At 30.7% G+C, this 20453-nt stretch overlaps 1 protein-coding gene across 2 annotated transcripts; it reads left to right on the top strand.

Annotated features, from left to right (window-relative positions):
• Nucleotides 1-376: 376 nt before the first annotated feature.
• Nucleotides 377-19925, top strand: LOC139528510 (ribosomal protein S6 kinase-related protein-like). Of its 2 annotated transcripts, XM_071324529.1 has the most exons (16): nucleotides 384-538; nucleotides 5951-6151; nucleotides 6641-6724; nucleotides 7486-7554; nucleotides 9607-9679; nucleotides 10340-10447; nucleotides 11346-11386; nucleotides 11889-11916; nucleotides 12477-12566; nucleotides 13169-13257; nucleotides 13617-13727; nucleotides 14114-14215; nucleotides 15127-15249; nucleotides 15838-16146; nucleotides 16193-17235; nucleotides 17502-19925. In XM_071324529.1, the coding sequence occupies exons 1-14, from the start codon at nucleotides 479-481 to the stop codon at nucleotides 15889-15891; spliced, it is 1233 nt and encodes a 410-aa protein (XP_071180630.1). In that variant the 5' UTR covers nucleotides 384-478; the 3' UTR covers nucleotides 15892-16146; nucleotides 16193-17235; nucleotides 17502-19925. The 2 variants fall into 2 exon arrangements, with proteins under 2 accessions (XP_071180629.1, XP_071180630.1); XM_071324528.1 differs by having other exon boundaries at nucleotides 377-538; nucleotides 15838-17235; nucleotides 17502-19520.
• Nucleotides 19926-20453: the final 528 nt, after the last annotated feature.

Raw genomic sequence — 20453 nt, 5'->3', positions numbered from 1 at the left:
TATTACATTCTACATAAAATGAAAAACAACAAAAAATACCGGAATCCAACATTGGAAATTACAAATTGGTCGATCCTGAATTAATTTTGACTGAATCAGACTTTTATGAACATGGCGAAATTCTAGTACCATAAGTTACTCTGTAGATACAGAGAAATCGTTACTTTATTGTAATAAAATTCAAGTCAAGTGGCAACTAAAAGATAATAATTATAATCAGTTATCCCCTACAATTACTATATAATTATAATTTGTTCTAAAAAACTATAATGAATAAAAGTGAATACTAACATATTCATTAGTCATAATTGATTTTCTTTTCTTTACAAATCTATCTTTTCGAATGCAAGTTTCCTGTCTTTGAGACTTATTTTTTGCCGGCTGAAGTTATGCTTCCGGTTGAAGATTGTATGATTGAATGACTTTTTTTTTATTTTGGAACTTTTAAAACATGTAATCAAAATGCACTTGTTAAGCTATGGGGAACAGCAATCAGAAGAATCCCTTAAGAAAGGCCCAATCGGTTCCAGAATCCCAGGTGAATGTCGCTTTTAGAAATATTGAAAGCTAAACAAACATGACAAAGAAACATGAATATTTTATAAGTATACATTAAATTAATAAACAAAAGTATATTTGATTTAGCATAAGATTAAGGCAAAAACATAGAAATGGAACCTCGATTTTAAATGTGTACACAAACTAGGGGGTGGGTGAGAGGGGGTCTCATCCCAATTTCCTGGTTTGAATATCAGAAAATCCTGAAATTCAGGACATATTTTGCCAAAAATCCCGATCCTGATAAATTTGTTCTCCAATTTTAAAGTTTAAAAAGTTTCAATGCTTACGATTTAAACGTCTCAGGTATGTATATTCAAAGTATTTCAGCGTAACAAATCTGAATATATGTATTATCAATTTTACCGTGACGTCAACCTGCATATAAGCATTTTATTCTCTTAAATCTTCAGTAGCCAGTCAGAAAATTGGACAAACTCTAGTTCAAGTCAATACAAGAATCTATATGACAAGCACTGGGATCGTTTTGCAACGGAGAGAAATTTGAATCTATTGAGTCCCCATTTGAAAAACCACTGGACCAGACACCAACAGAACTGCAAATGTAACTTTGGAGATTTATAACTTGAGTAGTCGAAACGCTGCTTTAAGCCCCAGTCCCACTAGACCAAGATCGCACCATGCCGTGAGTCACCGGGATCTAAAACAAATTCAGATTGTGGTGAGGTCGCAGTATGAGCGGCATGAAAACGTAAATTTACATTGCTTTCACGATACTACTACGTCCTCATTATGCTTTTACAACGACCCTGTTACGATTAAACCATGTACTCACTGCACTTATTCTGCGCCCTCACTACGCTTATCAAGATCTTTCTACGCCCTTCACGTTCTAACTACAACCATACCACAAGTTATGCTCAATCTTACCACGCTTCTACTGCGATTATATCACGTTCTTACCACAATTATACTACGTTCATACTGCGATCTTACTTCGCTCTCAGCAATAACATTAGCATCATATTCCATATCAATACAGTTCCATTCCTTATATTTCTGATTAATAAGTAGACACTGTGTATCATCAGTACACCGGATATAGGTACTAAGCAAGCGTGCATTATCGATTTTGACCTTACACAGTAATGAAAATCTTTGTTTTGCTTGATCAATATTCAATGTACATTTCTCAACATTTGAAATTCCTGCCCCCAAATAATTTTCGCATCGATTTTTTCCTATTCATAAAACAAATTTGATTTTCTTATAACAACAATTAACTTGTAAAAGCGCAAATAGTTGTGAATGTCAACACCAACTTTCAATTTCGATACAGTTGTTGAGACATTTACATGTTTTATCTGAACAGTCAGGGGACTTACTGAAATAAGTGATTTTTAAATCACTTATTTGAGTAGCAAATTCGAGGTTTTGTCACAAATTGGGATTATGTAGTTTTTTCAAAATTTGAAACACATAGGTTTAAATAATATCTTTTAATTAGTAAAATTTAAAAAAAATGAACTTTTTGCTTCTTTTAAGTAGCAAGGTTTATGCCTTTGATGCTATCATTTAGCTGAAAATTCTATTCTAGTTGAAAAAATGCTATAATAATGGCTTTACATAATGAACTGATACTTTCTTAAAAGATTTTTCCCAGCAGTGGGAGTATTTTTCCTGTGAAGTTCAAGGTTTCATCTTTCAGATTATGTAATAAAATTCTACTGTTCGCAATAAAAATTTCACTGTTTGGGGGTGTTTAAATTAGTGGGGGTTATTAAAAGAATGATACTTAAAGAAGTGATTTTTGGGAAGGAAATTGAGGTCTGATACTTAAACAAGTGATTTTTATGTCATTATCCTAGATTCAGGACAAGGTCATCACCTGAAATGACCTGGTCATCCTAGACAACACAGATGTTGGTTCTGATAAGTTTAGAAACATAATTAGTCCCTGGATCATTAGTATTCTATATTTAAAGCTACAATAAAATTAAATCACTTCTTCTAGTGATTAATTTGTACTACTTAAATAGGTGATTATTAAAGAAAGACAACTCTAACTTCCAATCTTTATGGAAATAATGTTACTTGAATCAGTGATTTAGAAAATCACTTATTTAAGTAAGTCCCCTGACTGCTGAAAGAAACCTAATACAGGGCAAAAGTAAAAGTCACCAATCATAAACCTACCTGTGATTACTCATTCCTTGAAACATTTTGGGTAATAAACGAGTATAAAAATAGTATAAAAATAATGTTTTTATGTACGTTGTACAACAACATAACTATGCACCGTACATAAGGATTTATGTGGTCAGCTAAAAACCGTACACAACACTTTTTTAGGGATAAAATATCGAAAAATAACATATTTATGAAAGATTTCAATGCCAATTTTTCAAACAGCTATACTTATTACACACACATTGACCTTCTATCAGAAAAAAGAGTTGCAATGAATATAGAATTATATTGGATGAGACGAGGGCCAACTTCTTTAACAAGTATTTGTACATGCTTTTACAATGTTTTAGTAATCCCTCTTGTTTTGGGAAAATAATGAGACATCTCTAACCATCAACCTACGACCAAATCATTTCTTAAAACAGCAATTATGTTTAGATTGAAGTACACATTGATATTATGTGAACAAAACAAAGATTTTCGTTACCGTGTAAGATCAAAATCGCTTACACCGGCTTGGTTAGTACCTATATCCGCTGTATGATGATACACGGTGGTAGATTTCTCGGAAACAATACAGTCATGCCACCAAAATCTATTAGAAAACGTGGGCGTGGTGGAAGGGTTGATGTAGAGGCAGAGGGGGCAAAGTAACGAATCCTGATCAAGCAGAGATGTCGGACCGACCAATCCAACCTAAGTTACAACCTATTGCTGGTATAAAGCTCAAATGACGATATTTAAGGGAACGATAGCAGAGATGACACAGATGTGTCAACAGATATAGAAAGATGTGGTATGAGTGCCAATGAGACAACTGTCAATCCAAGAAATAATTTATAAAAGTAAACATTATACTAGGCTACGACATGGCCTCTAACATGGAGCCTTGGCTCACACCGAACAGCAAGCTATAAAGGGCCTAAAAAATTACTAGTGTAAAACCATTTAAACGGGAAAACCAACGGTCTTATCTATCTAAAAACAAGAAGCATGGTTAAGCCGTTAGAGCAGATGGATAACTACATACAGACAAACAAAATCTAGAGACAATGGTAGCAAGTAGTCAAGTCGTAAGAAGTTCGTGACGAGGACGGCAAGGGCGTGCTAGAATCGTACTATGGTCGTGAACAGTGTGGTATAGTCGTAATGGAAACGTCGCTGTGAGATCGTAGCACAGTCTGTCGAATAGAATCACGCTCTCACTACGATTCTTATATGACCTGATTTCGCCACGACCGCACCACGATTGTTTTGAACATGTTCAGAGTTGACCACCCTCTTCATGATATTGAAGACCTCATCAGGACCTTGATACGACCTTACTGTGCTTTTTTTGCAAAAATCGTAGTGCGATCGTGGCCTAGTGGGACTGTGGTATTACATTATATAATTTGAATAAATAGCAGATTTTAAGACACTAGTTAGGATAAATTAGTATGCTTAGGGCTGTACATGTATGTAACTACACAACTGATCACCAACAAGAAGCTGATCGACCGACCTTGGGAAAATTTAGAAAAGTAAAAAGTTAAGCTTACTTTATCTTATTTTTTACATGTAGAAAGTATGTTTTAAAAATTAAAAAAATCATGATAGTCTGATTCTGATTGAAGTATAATGAAAATGGCATTTTTATATGTCCAAGGTACAGTTTTTTGTCAATCCCGCTATATTTCAACATGTATGAAAATCCTGATTTCCTATTGCTAAAAAGGTGGCTGGGTATTAGGTCCATTTGCACCCAATAATTTTTGGATATGATTGCTTTCAAGCAATCTGTAGATTTATACGATTGGCTTAGGGGCCATGCCCTCACGTCAACCGTTTTATTCTAAATATTAAGGAACATCTCAGATTCTTATGATTGTCTTGATTTAAAAGGTAAAAACAAACAAATGGATTGAACTTAAACAACTTTCATATAATGTTCTTTTCATAATCTTCATGTTTGATATTTCCCTTGACTTATATATATGCGTGTTTTTAACAACACGGAAAATCAGAATTGAGCAGTATTTATATTTAGTGATTTTATAAATTTTGAAACACGTCAGAGGGAATTTCCCAGTTGTGATAAAAAAGCGGGAGTTCTCTGAATTCTGATAAATCTTTTTCTTTCATATAAGAAGTGAAGTGGAGTTTTTCATATATGTCACTGTTATGAACATGATGAAACTGATATTTGATAATGTACTTCCATAAAGAAATAGAGAACAATCTAGGTCGTTTAATTAATGTACATTCTTGCTCCAGGGTATGTTTAGGTAATTATACGCATGCGTATAGTTTTCTTGACTTCAAGGGGTATTGGATTGAATGGTTGCTCTGAATTCCCCACTCAATTGATTAATTCATAACTCATGGGATCCTTTCTATGTATGTCTGCTATTGAGAGTTATTGTTGTTACATAATTTTAAATCATATGCATAATTTAAATCAAAATGAAGTCCACATCACCCCTTCAGGCAAAATGGAGTCTTCCATATTATTATCATTTCGAGTTGTCTCCCTTCGTGAAGTAACTTCCGTGAATTCTGAATCAAAACAACACGTTGACAAAAATTAACTCGTTCCATCGATAAACATTGTATTATATTAAAAACGATCGCAATTTAAACCTAGGAATGTGTACGGAAAGAAGTCATGATCACTGACTCATATTAAAGGAAATTAAATATTTAAAGAGTTAGGAATGGGGTTCCTCCTAGAATTAACGTAGGAAAATAGGTGATTCATGTAAGATACGAAGTGAAATACCTTCTCTCACTCTGAGTCGCAGTGACTGCTGAGGAAAGTGAACTTAAAATTGATAGTACAAAACTAAAACACAATAGGCCTAAGTATATTGTTCATATACTTTTATCCGGGATTGGCTATTTTGTAACTATTCAGATAACCTATATTTTACATTTTACATGTGAATTGGTTTTGAAAATTATATTATCCAGCTACATGTATACATGTGTCAATGAAAACAATGCCAATCGTATCCCTCAGAGCAATCTGCTCTGATTTTTTATAGCTATACACTTACTTAAACTCTATTACAAAATTACTAAACACAAAACCAGTAAAAAGTTTGCAAAGTGTAGGGTGAGAACAGACTTTGGGTGTGAAGGGGCGAGCATGTTTTTTGGCGAATGTACCTTATTCTTGTTCATGTTGTTTTGAAAGGGAATGAATCAAACTGTATTTTAAATATGCTAAAATATGTGATATAAAATTTTATTTTTGCAGTTTTTACAAGAAACAAATCCTGATTTTGTAAGAAGTAAAACAAGAGCATCTGCTCGATTGAGTCGTGGAAAGTCACATGAACAATTAGAGAATGATTCCTCCACTCCAGACAAACCCAAGTGGAATAATGTTCCATTGGTGGAAGCCTTGTTCTTGCCAGATTTTCCAGTACGAGGAGATTTTAAACAGCAAGAGTTTGAGGTACACTTAAAGTTTAAAAATTAGTTACCTTTAGTCAACCATTGCCAATGCAGCATTGCACCAAAAACATGAGTAATGGTTCTAATTTCTAAAATTGGAGTAAGGTATACATGTTCATTTAACATTTGTGATTTGATTAGTACGATATGGATATCTATTCTCTTGTAATTCCCTTCCCACATTTCTTCTCTCACATAAAACTGCTGGAATAAAACATTGTAAAATGTTCTAAATAAAAAAAAGCATACACATAAAAAATCTCAGTTATGAAGACATATACATACCAGTTCATCACTTAAAAACCTGTCTTATAATTACCAAATAAATGGTGCAGTATTTATGAGTGCATCACCCACGACTCCAGCATTTTCAGTGCAAACTACCAGCACAGAGGATTGTTATATGTGTCACCTTGTGTGTATGTGATCAGGTTTTGTATTAGTAAACTTTTAAATATGTCTCTTTGTGAATACTTGTTTTGTACTTCAGGTTATTGATGTTATAGCTAAGGGAGCCTATGGTAATGTGTATTTGGTTCGAAGGGAAGATGAAAAACAGAACTATGCAGTTAAAGTAAGTGGTTTAGACCATTTGTTGTTATTTGCAGACTGCAGGGATGCAAAAACTTTATCAGGTGTTCTAGTCTCATTTTCATCATTATTTTTTAGCAATAAAAACAAAATTCTAGATAGTTTCAATGTTTCATTTGTGAAAACAATTTTTAAAACTGTCGATCACCCACTTCTTACTTCCTGTTTGAAGACTGATTTTTTTCCCTGATTATTGAAATAAGATGTCCAGTTTATACGTCAATGAGACATCAACTATATGAATCAAATGACTAAAAGACATCTTGAAGTCATCATACAGTCAAAAAACAGTCAATATATAGTCGTCAACAATAGACAGATCACTACAATACATCAAGCTATAAATGATCTTCCAATAGATAGGTGTCCATACGAAATGTCAAGCTCTTATTGATAGATAATAACTGTTACAATTCAATAATATTATATTGTTTGGAACTATACATACATTGACATAAATCATTATGAATTGTGCAAAAAAAAAATCAAAAAAAATATGTAAATATTAAAATTAAGGTGATCGAGAAGCTATCTAGGATTTGCCTTTGTCATCAAAAATAACAAAATACGTTAACATGATTAAGATATATTAGTAGCATCGCAAAGGTTACATTAAAACCACTAAGAAAAGAAATTTTTGTCAATTTAAAAAAAAAAGTGTTGAATACTTTGTACCACATAGCATATAAATAACTGTTTAAGTTTGAGTTATTTTACTTAAGGATAGTAATATATGTATTGTAGGTTATGGGAAAAACTCAGATTATTGTAGAGAATGCCATACAGCAGTGTAAAGATGAGGCAGCAATCCAGGTAAATACATGCCAAAGTTGACAATAACTTTTTTCTACGTCCCCAGTAATGTTATTAACTCTATCCACCAGGGGCGTAGCTACCCGGAGGCACGACAGCACGTGCATCCACGTCGTTTTCACAACAACAACAAAAAAAAAAAACAGAAGAGAGAGATTTGGTCAATCTGAATCAGACAGCGTGATGCATGATTATGATATTTGTTTAACGTTTGGAGACTGTTAGTGTTGGTGTCTTTTCCGTCTATCCTGGATATTAGTTTGACAACCTAGATACAAGTGTTGATGAAGCTGTTCATGCAGAAAAAAATCGTAGCTCCGCAGTTGCGTGCACATTGATTCGGCATGCAAAAAAGAAATGGCAAAATATTTTTTTTTTATAATATTGAATGCTAAAGGAAACACCTATCTTGTCATTTTTTTAATTGATGAAATATCATTAAATAACGACATTTGCTTTCAAAATTTTTTTTTTTTGAGATTATGACAATATCGGAAGGTAACTTGTATCTTTTACAAGATTTGAATTTGTAATACTCAGTCTAAGATATGTAGTTTTGGGGCACATTTTACAGTGTACAGTTCATCAGTTTGCAGTTTGGAATGAGATGTACCAATCGACATTAGAATTATCAGATCCCTTCGATATCGTTGAAAATATGCCGAGGCGATGTGGTTGACAGACTACCGGAGCCAATCACCCTGCAACCGTGCTGCAACCACGCCAAAATAGTATTGGAAAGTCTAATTATTTTTTGCGTTCATAGACCATATGATAAGGGAACTGGAGAGTGGAGTCGCGTCAAGTTATCAGAAAATCGCTTCTTTGCGCTGTATCTGCTTCATCGTGTTGTAGGAAATATCACAAACGAACAAATCTCAATATTGTCTGAGACATACGAAACTGACCTCTGGCATGTAATTTTGACGAATTCAATTTGGAGTTCGCTCGATGCCGAACAAGTACGCTGGTTTATAACATCTCGCGAGTGCTACCATGCCATGATGGCCCTGAGATCTATCAGTCGCAGTACTACGTATGCAATTGAAAACAAATGTACGATCAACAATGAACAACGACATTTACATAGCATTACTGCATATTCATCGGGATTTCAGTGCGAATGTTGACAATAGAGAAGTTTGTTTCTGCCCAGACCCGAAGAGCAGATTTTGGACAATTTTGAGTAAATTTTGTATCACAAATATGTTTATGTATTACACAAATGTACTATATTCAGAAGATTTATTAATAGTTTTACATTCATAAATTTTTATCTACATATAGCTCATCTTTTGACCGTCCTATGACCGAAAACAGAAAAAAAAAATAAATCTGCATAATAGGGTCCCAAAATTTTTTCGCCTCGCTCTGCTCAGCGGTACTTGCTTCCACATCGTTTCTTTTCTAGCTACGCCCCTGTCCACACATATCACGGCATTTGCCACACACTGATATCTGCTGCTATGCCTCTATCATGTCTATGTAGATACCATGGCATACAACTATATCATGTCTATGTAGATACCATGGCATACAACTATATCATGTCTATGTAGATACCATGGCATACAACTATATCATGTCTATGTAGATACCATGGCATACAACTATATCATGTCTATGTAGATACCATGGCATACAACTATATCATGAACAGTAGAAGAACACACTTTTGTCCAAAAGCATATCTGATAAATGTTGATAGACAGATCATACCAAAGATGTTGGAGTCTAATATATACTGTACCCTTGTCAAAAAAACAATTGTATATTTTTAGAAGTTGTAGAAAGTCTAATAATTTTGTATACAATTACCATACACACACATGACAAATATATCATGCTGCTAGTAAAATACTGTATTCAAAATTTCAACTGAAGTCTTGACACAAGTAATTGTTTTTAACGCACAGAAGGTCATTCCCATTTTGAACAGTTTCATACTGGTTCCTTTTTCACTTTTTTTTGGAATTGTTTTTCTTCTCAGTTAGTATAATGTTTTTGCAGTAAAATTCTTGTTATTGAAATTGTTATATATTTGATTTTCAGGCAATGCTTGGCGATCATCCATTCATTGTAAAGCTTCATGAATACTGGCAGTCTCGTAAATTTTTATATATAGGTAAGAATTTGGTTTACATTGTAGTTAATCTGTTGTTAAATTGCTGGTTAAGTTTTGTATTTGATATTTTCAGAAAGTTTAATATGTTAATATATATAATTCATGATGAATAATTCTCAAAGAGCAGTGATTTAATCTATTTGCATTTCATGTGTTTTGAAATCTTTAATATGCTTTTCTATGATACAATAGGAATTCATCATATGGAGTTATGGACGCAACTCATTCTGCTTTCAATTACATGTGCAAGCTTTTCTGACGGCAGCACTTACTCTTCTTTTAATAATAATTTACAATCCCTCTTGATTAAACTCGAAATAATCATAAATTAAGATTTTAACATCTATAATACTACCTGACTACTGTAAATTCAGAAACAATTGCATGTATTTTTTATTTCGATTTTGTCATTTTGGATTAAAAATTTTATCTGATTTTTTTGCGATATTGAGAAAATCCTTTTTCATTCATATAAAAAATTTCAAAATGCGAGTTTAAATTATTGTGATTATAACCCTGTCACATTATTTGCAATAATAAAACACATCACAATAGTTTCTGAATCTACAGTATTCAAAATGAGGATACCTGTGCTCCTGTATTGCAATGCATAATAATGACTTTTGTTTATAAATAATAAGATGATATATTATGTTTCAGTATTAGATTATGTGCCATTTGGAGATATGTTTACATTGTGGACATTCCATGGATATTTCCCTCAACCTTTAGTCAAGATTTATGTTTGTCAACTAGCTTTAGTAATGGGTATGTAAATCATTTCTTTTATCTTAATGAAAACCTTGTTTAATAGATTTTGATTTCATTTCACGCAACACACATTTCTGCAATAACTTTTCATGTTTACTTCAAGACTAAATGTTTTTGAAATCAACAAATAAAAAATTACAACCAAAAAGGACCAAAACAGTTGTTAGTATATATGAAAATGTCATCAAAATACTGACAGTGATTTAGAATTATTTAGTGAAACAGATTGCAACTTTTGTAGATATATAGAGAAATCTATTTTTTGCTATTGGAAACCACATCTATTTTTTGCTAAATTGGAAACCACAAATCATTTGGATAAAGAAATAAAAATATTAAAATGAGTGAACAGATACTTTGATAACTATATATCATGAAACAGTAACAGAGGATATAGTGAAACTTTAATGTGTATAATTGTAAGAAGATGTGGTATGAATGCCAATGAGACAACTCTCCATTCAAGTCACAATTTATGAAAGTAAATCATTATAGGTCAAAGTACGGTCTTCAACATGGAGACTTGGATTACACCAAACAGCAAGTTATAATGGGCCCCAATAATTACTAGTGTAAAACCATTCAAACTGGAAAACAAATTGTCTTATCTATTTAAAAAACAAGAAACACTTATGAACCACTTCAACAAACGACAACTACTGAACATCAGATTCCTGACTAAGGACAGGTGGAAACATTTGCAGCAGGTTTAAATGTTTTAATGGTACCAAATCTTCACCCTTATACATGTTATATGGCTCAAAGTGTAACATCACAACATAAAAAGACACACTATAACATATCAATTGAAATGGCTTAACTCAATCAAAAGACATATTAACAGAAGTGAACGAATAAATTTGATAACTTGTTTAAAAGTCATTTTCTTTTTCAGATTATTTACATAATGCAGGGGTAATTTATAGAGATCTGAAGGTAAATAACTTTATTTTTGCCTTGTAATGATATATTTATTGTCTTATTTATAGTTGTCTCCCCTGCAATGTAGGAAGCAGATTATTTTGCAAATCCATGCTCATCCATTGGCTACAGCATAAATTATTTGTATAAAATCTATATGTCAAAGCTTCATATTTTGTGATTAGGTTCATTTCTCAGATTATATAGGCAGTAGGTCAATTATATTTTGTGTTTACACAATATCTCTTGCACGTAAAAAACACCCTTGTAGATTTAGAAAAAGAGCAAGCTAATGTGGCTACAAGCCAGCACTCGCACCAGCAAAGTGAAAAGGAATTAATATAAGTTGCAATAACTTGTTTCCCAATCCACTATAATTAAATGTGTTCAAACTAATCATTTGAATAAATATTGTAAACAAAACAATATTGTAGAATAAAACAAGAAAAACACAAAAAAGACAATATATTTTTATTATATCCATTCTACTTTATCGTGTTCTTTTTGTGATTTTTAGATGGAGAATATTCTGTTTGATCAAGAAGGTAGGTGTTGCTGTTTTCATTATTTTAGTTAAGGTCGTTCATGATAGAGAATTTCATTCTGTAAACAATTACATGTACTTATTTAAGGTGGTACCTATCACTACAGGGAGATAACTCAAAGTAGATATTTTGTCAAAATTTTATGAAAATTAAAAGAGCCAAATTAATTTTAATCAAGATGTTTGGTACCACCTTGAGGGCATTTCTGTTTTACGACCTGATAAAAAGATATGATAAAATACTCCAAGATATTTTCACGAGTCAAACAGGTTATTTCTGTATCAAATTTGTTGACTGTGTCTTTATGTACTGAAATGCATAGGGTATAAACCCAAGCTTCAAAGAATATCAGAGGGTCAATATATTCATATGAAATCATATATTAAGCACTTTCTCCTAAAATGTGATTTACTGTAAGGTTAGATGTTTCTGATTCTACCCATATATTAATATAATAGCAGAATCCACAACCTTTTCAAATTTATGATATTAGAAGCTAGGAGAATAGTATAGAATTAAGTCTTTCAATTTAACAAGATTGTTCTATTTCATTTGTTCAGGCCATATACAGCTGACAGATTTTGGATTATCTAAATGGTTAACAAAAGGAGAGAAAACACGAACAATATGTGGTACTCTTCAATATATGGGTAAGTGTATATAATATATATCTTAAATCTTGCAAAGCTTACTTTATTTCAGAAAGTGTTTTTTTATAAATATTTGCTCAGAACACATTGTTAAAAAGTTTACTAATGGATTAGTCTACAAAAATTAATTTTAAAAATATCAAAAGATTTAATCAATAGAATGTTTGGACAGAGAATGACTTAAAAGACTGTTACAACACACATTATTAGGGATTCAAATGAAAGCATGTGTGGAGTACACATCATAAATCTAATAAAAAATTAACCAACATGTGCATGATGTAGAAGGACAACTTTTAACACAGATTTTAATCAAAAACAAACATGTTCCTATCACTCCTTTTAATTGTGTATTTATACATGTTTTAAAGGCATCACTGTTTAGAATTAGCACCATTTTCTTATTTTATAGACCATTTTATAAAGATTATGCCCCCTTTAACTGTTATGAAGCAAGTTAACCTTTCAGCTGTTTATTTCCTAATATTTTTTGAATTTAACATGAATGTTTTAACAAATGTTTTCTAAATTGTATGAACTTATTTTATATATCTTAGCTCTACATGGGTACATATCTATAATTGAGATTGTATTTATTTCAGCTCCTGAAGTACTAGTCTCCCACCCATACGGTCACACAGCTGACTGGTGGTCACTTGGTATACTTATGTTTGTCATGTTAGCTGGCAAGGTAAGGATTTATTGAAAATAATGAAGAAATCAATTTAAATTCGGTGTATGTAATAAAAAATGTGTTTGAAAATGGGAATTTTAGTTTATTTCAGTTAAAGACAGTTTGTTCATAAAAAATAACATGTACACCAGATGTACACAAATGTATTCTATTTCCATAAGATTTTGACACAATAACACTTTTCTGAGATCACTATATACGATTTATTATGTTTTTATATGTTCTCAGTATGAACAATATGCTTTTGTTACATCCTGTATTAATTTAATTTATTTTCCCATCACTGTAGGTAGTTTTATTAATTCATAATTAAGCATTCAAATATCTGGTTTAACACTTCTCTTTATCTATTCCAGTATCCAGCAGAGGGGGCTCTCGACCACATGGAGATGACTAAGTTAGTTTGGGAATGTGATTATTTACTCCCTAACCACTGCAGTGATGCAGCTCAGGAAGTTGTCAGCAAAGTAAGCTTATGTATAAATAATTCCATGTATTTCAGTTGTATTTTTCTAGTTGTCTCTCATTTGTCACAATTTTCTAGAGTCCTCTCTTATTTACTTGGTCATTTTACATTTTGTTTTAAAAATTCAAAATATCTTTGAAATATATGACAAACATAATGTATCTGAATTAATAATGATATCTTGTTACAACTTTAATTTTCATTTGCCTGAAATGAAGAATAGGGTGTTTTGATTAATAAAAGATTAGGATATGAATTGAAATGGAAAGATAGATGAACCAACCATCTTTACTTTCTATCAGCTTCTAGTAAATTAGTAATTTTCACAAAGAATGTAATGCACCATAGATGTGAGTAGTAATCTCATATATTTTTTTATCTTTTCAGTTGTTAATAAAAAGTCCAGAAAAGAGGATGACAGATATATCTACTTTACAAAACCTTGTATTTTATAGAGACATTAATTTTACTGCTGTCATTGAGAAAAAGGTATGACTATATAAAAAAGATGTGGTATGAATGTGGTATGATTGCCAATGAGACAACTCTCCACAAGAGATCAAAATGACACATAAATTAACAATTATAGGTCACCATCAACCTTATTTTTGTCATAAAAACAATACACATTTCTTTTTTGGATAAAATTGTTGTGTGATTTTCTATTATCCAATGGCAGATATGACATGATTTTCAGGGTCAGAAAAATGGTTTTATATATAATTATTTCTGCATGATTTGAAAAGTGCAGAGAAAATCAACGACATATTTACTTTTCTTTTTTTCAATTTGTTATTAAACTATAGTTAAATAGTTTGATGGAGTTGCGTTACTGAGAAAGACTCTAGATATTAAATTTGGTCACCAGGCAGGTTCATTGATAGTTGCTCAACAGATTAGTTTAGTATTTATTTTCTTAAATCCCCATAAAACCATAGAAAAAAGTGTTCACATGATATCCCTTTCTTCAAAAATGACAAATTTTGATACACTGACTAAAGATTTTATAAGAGAAGTTTATCATGTAAGAGGGATTGGTATTTTGTTGTTTAATAATCAGTGATAAAGATTTCATACATGATTAGACTTTTCGTGAAGAGCTGTTTTCACTGTAAACTTGAAAAACTGGTGGTAAAGATAAACTTTTCCTTTAGTTTGATGTTAGCAGTATATAGCAAATTAAGAAAATATTCATCTATAGTTACATCAGAGGAATGCACTGTCAAACCCCGCAAACAAAACTACCAGACTTGACAATATTTAATGAGATCATTATTATGATTTAACCATAAAATGTTAAAATTTGATTTGATGTGTTTGTTTGATATAGACTCTAAGGCTATCTGCATGTGGTGTGTTAAGGTATTTAAAACATATAATATTGTTATTTTTATTTCCAGATCTCACCAAAGCATTCAGTCCCGGTTGACTTTTTCCCTATGTCAGGTGTTAGCTTTAGCTATGCTCCAAATCCTGATCCTAGCTCTGCTTATCTAGTGAATGGTAAAGATCCGTTTGCAGGGGTAAGGATTTTTTTATCTTTCATTATACTGACTGACTGATCTTTGTGAGGTTGTGTTTTAATAAGACTTTTTTTTTCCGTATTTAAAAAAAAAAATTCTGCATGTAAAATATACAATTCAAATTGAAAGAAAAATATTTGGGTAATGCTTATCTTAATCTACATATAAAACACAAAAACAAAAGATTCAGAAAAAAACTAAATATCAAGTATCTTATTCATTGATTCATTGTTGATATTTAATAAAATTGAGAATGGAAATGGGGAATGTGTCAAAGAGACAACAACCCGACTATAGAAAAAACAACAGTAAGCCACTTTCAACACTTTTGTCTATATCTTGCTTGCATTTTATTGTTGGAGAATATGGAGAGAGTTGAGGTAGGCTGGAAGGGTGAAGCCCTCCTATCCCTTTTAAATTTTAACTATACTGTCTTGATCATAGTAGCTTCTACATTAAAAAAAAATAATAGAAGTACCTGAAATCAAAGTTTTTATTCATTTTTCACATGGGCAACAGATTATGCATGAGTTTTTTCATATCATATTGACATTACAAAGAAATATGAACATATTTATATTTTTTTAGTTTGATACTGTATGGAATCTACCTCCAGATGCAGAAGAAGCTGTATATGTATGACACATGACAGTCATGTGACCATCTCTTCACAAGTCAGCTGATCTACACTTTAGTAATCAGAAAACAGACTAATCATAATCAAAGATTTATGTACACGAGAAAGATTTATGTATGCAGGATTAATACTAGTCTCATATTGTGCTATTGCTTCATGTATTAAGACAATGAGAAGTAGTTTTTGACAATCGCTTGTATATCATTTGCATAATTTAATATGCATGATGTATATCATTTGCATAATTTAATATGCATGATGTATATCATTTGCATAATTAAATCTGCACCATGTTTTTACAGGTAGGTTTACTGTTTGATAGGAAATCTGTTTATGTTTTCTATGATGGGCATGTTGATTTGTTTTGCTGTGGAAATTATTATTATGATGGTGCTAAAACTATGTAGAGTAAGCTGACTACAGAGTAACAGTGATTCATTAAGCTTATATAAAACCAGAAATCCAGATATAGAAAAAGATTGTATAGTTCAGAATATTTCTGTAAAATTATGATATTGAAGGCCGTTGAAAAATCTTGTAATGAATTTCTTTTAGTGCAGAGAGCTGCGATATTTTACTCTATTTTGTACAATTATGTAACCCTTCTGTGAAGGGCTGAAATTTTAAAAAACCTATTCAATATTTTCTTGGATTAAGACAGCTATTTCACAGTGGTTTTACAGAATAAACAAAATTCTTTGAATATAATGCATAAGAAAAATAAATATTTTGAAAATACATTCAAATTAAAATTTCTATAAGATTTTAGTTCAAGTAGATACATACGGAAAGAAAACAAAGATCTTGATGAAGTTAGTCTAAGCAATATTACAAGTGTTTATTATTGAGAGTTCTCTCTGGTCAGTGGAAATAATTTGTTATTTCCTTAAGTCAGTAGTTAGAAGGAGTAACTAATTCATTAATTTTATCTATGTATCATTTTCCTGTATGCAAAATATTTAAGTAATTCATTAGCTTTAAACTAAGGCAAAATATAATAACAATTTTGAAATATAATTTTATTTTGAAAAGGGAAACTTGTACAGATACACAAAACACATGTAAATGTAAATATATACATTTTCATTTTCATACAATTGAAACTTACTTTATTTTAAATTGAAATTAACTTTTTTCAATAGATATGAAGAATTAATCATATACTTTAAACCAACTAATTTTCACAATTCACTGTCACAGGTAGAAACATAATTTGAATATCTAACATTATTATTTTAAAGATATTCTTAAAAAAAAGAAAGCTCTTTTTGTGAAAATAAGTTGTTTTAATGAATTCTAACTAAATGGCTGGGTTTAGAGTTATTTTAGAGCTAGTTTTCTGTTTTTATGCCTTGTTCACACGGACATTTAATTCGAATCGAATGCGAATCAAATTCGCTTATAGCGTTCACACACTCTCCCTTTTTAATTGGAATTGATTTAAATTATCTAGTTTGCATTAGAAATACACTAAATGTGAATACGAATTAAAAGTTAGCGTTGTTTGGACAGTAAAGCGAAATTGACACGCATTGTAATTCGAATTAGAATTGACGTTAGGACGTAAAACTTTCGAATGCGAATTAAACTAATTTATGTGTGAACTCAGCATAAGGATAAAGTTAGACTTTGGACAAGGGAAGAAGTGTGATATGATTTTAAATCATCTGAAATAATTAGTTTTGTATGATATTATTTTATTTTCATTTTCTCGTGTATTCAAAGCAAATGATGCTTGTGTTGTATTTTGGGAAAAATGATTTATGAGATGAAAAAGAAATATATTTCCAAGATGATTATTAAACCAAGAAATACATTCAAGTAGACTGACTTTGAATTCACTTCTTGGATTCATTCAACATGTTCAATGCATTCCATATAATGCTTCATTTATAAAAGTTTTTCAGTAGACTAATTACACAAATTTTGAGACAAGATACTTTTTTCTGGACTAGTTTCACAAAATGTTATTTAAAAAAACAACTTTATCCTGATCAATAAATTTCAATATTATATCTTTGAATTTAATATTGCATTACATTCTAATTTTTTGAATTTTTTCTGTCATACCATGAATGAATCTGATTCCAATGTTCATGAGTAATTATAATGACACAGATAACTTACATTGAGTATTGATAGTTTAAGAAGGTAGTAATTGGTTTTAATTTATTAAGCATGATTGAGAATGTATGAGTTATAAATGTGCTTTTTAAGCTTTGATTCATTATTGATTTTTGTAAGCTGGTTACTAACAGCAGGTATCTGTTTTATACTTAACAATTATTCGAACTTAAGTGTATTTTTTAGATGCTTTTACCATGACTGAAAATTTGAAAATTGTCTCTTGTCAGTTCTTTAATGCTCCAACAGTAACATTGTAATGGTTCATCATTGAAAAAACAGATACAAGTCTTAATATTGAACTATTTTTAAATGCATGTGCAAAGTTAGATTTAAAAAATTGGAAATGTTGTTAATTTTAATACAAAAAAATTTCTAAAGACTGATTTGTGAAATGACATATATTTAATGTCTTAGCTATTGAATGATGCTACAGACAATGTATACTCTTGTCTGTCAATTTTGGAAAGGTTTGTTATAAATCTCAAAAAAATATCAGAACAGAAGAAACAATTCTTATCTGAAATTTACTTAAAAGAAATTAAATGGTGAAAAACTGAAATAAACCGACATTCCAATGCTTATAGATTCCATTTTACGCTTTACTTTGTGTGGCATACAGTAAGATATTATTTATTTATACCTACGCATTTATCTTCAAAGATGTGATATTTTTCTAAACTTTATCTACAATACTATCTTATAATCCTTTTTTACTATTTTATAACAATGTAAATGTATCTGTTTAAATTGACTGTTTTTATATCAAAAGATTTGAAATTTTTGATTTTAGATAACTTTGTAATTTTCACCCGGATTGCCAACTTACACAATTGAAATGTAAATTAAAATGAATTTTCCTTGCTTTTCCAAAACTTTTTGAAGATGGAAAAACTGAAACTTGGTCTAATAATGCCCCCATGGGAATGTGAAGATCCCAATAGATTTTGAGGTTAAAGGTCTAGGTCACAAGTTTCTGGTTAAAATCATGTCCAATTTTTACCAAACGTCGTTTGTATAAAATTCTCTATTGAATGGAGAAGATTTGTAGTAAAGATGTCAAAGAGCACAACAGCCGTTGATTAGTATAAAATTTGAGCAAAATATTTTGTTTCCAGAAATTATGTTTTGAGCCACATATCTGATATTACCATACTTTATTTGATTATACCTTAACAAGATATGACATAGATCGTTTTTGGTTAACACATAGTGCTTCTTTAATTACAATTCTGTTTAAATTTATCAATTCTCCGGTCACTAACTTCATCCCTCAGGTTTTTAAGTTTTGTCCAACTTTAAGGTTGATACAGATTTTAAATGGAAGTACAAAATTATAAATAAGTTTTACTGCAATGATGTGATGAATAGAATTTGCATAGCTTTTAAAAAATATGTGTATGTGTACAGAGAAAATAGTAATGTTTACATTTTTATCAGTATATTCAGATCTGAGATGGTTTTAATTATCGAATGGTTTTAAGTATAAATACATCTTTTGCCATAAAAATATTGCTTTGTGTAGCTCTTTAGATAGTTTCAAAGCAAATGCAGGCCATGGATGTTTTTAAATGTTAAGTTTTTTAAAGAAAAAGAACTGTAATTATCATGATTAAAGTATTGAGTATCAATTAGATGTTATGAATTATGAATTCCAGATAAAAGATGTTACTTCATTTATAAACAAGATTTATAAATATATAATTTGCTTTAGAAAAGAGTTGCCATAAGGAGTACAGACATGTGTAATTTTGTTGGTACTTAATAAGACAAGAATATAGTCATGACATGTTCTGTTTAAAATTGAAATTCTCTATGTATGTGTTTTGAATAAGTGATCTGTTGATAATTAGATTTTGTTTTTCATTTTACATTCATCATTTTACTCGTTATTGATAGATAAAAAAAAAAAAAATTAGTTTAAGGAGTTAAACTCTAATAAATATACACTATTCAAAGAGGATGCATCCATGAACAGTATAAAGCATAGTTTTGAAATTGCTTTTTTTTTAATTAACCCTTTCCTCCATAATGACGCCTTTTGACATCAGACTTGATCAAATATGTATTTAATATGCAAAGGATATTCATGAGAATATATGACTGGAATTTCATTGATGAAATATTTGTTTTTCGTAATGCATTTATACTTTAAATCTGATAAAAAAAATATTGAAAAAATCCTATGGGAATCAAGTATGTAAAAAAAAATTTTCCATGGAGGAAAGGGTTAATTTATGTTGTAACCATACGTTAAGGTCTTTTATTAATGCAAATATTTCTACTGGGTTAGTATCACTTTTCATACTGGCATTATTTGACTTATACATTTTAACTGCTAGCTACCAGTTCATATATGATTTCATAGGTTGTAAACTAATTAGGTAATGTAGACCTTAGAAGAGGCTTCTTCTTTTTTTTAATGTTTATTTTATTCACTTAC

This window comes from Mytilus edulis, chromosome 6 (genome assembly GCF_963676685.1).
Source record: "Mytilus edulis chromosome 6, xbMytEdul2.2, whole genome shotgun sequence".
NCBI lineage: Eukaryota > Metazoa > Mollusca > Bivalvia > Mytilida > Mytilidae > Mytilus > Mytilus edulis.
The sequence above is the reverse complement of the archived record's forward strand: the minus strand, read 5'-3'. Positions and strand labels throughout refer to the sequence as shown.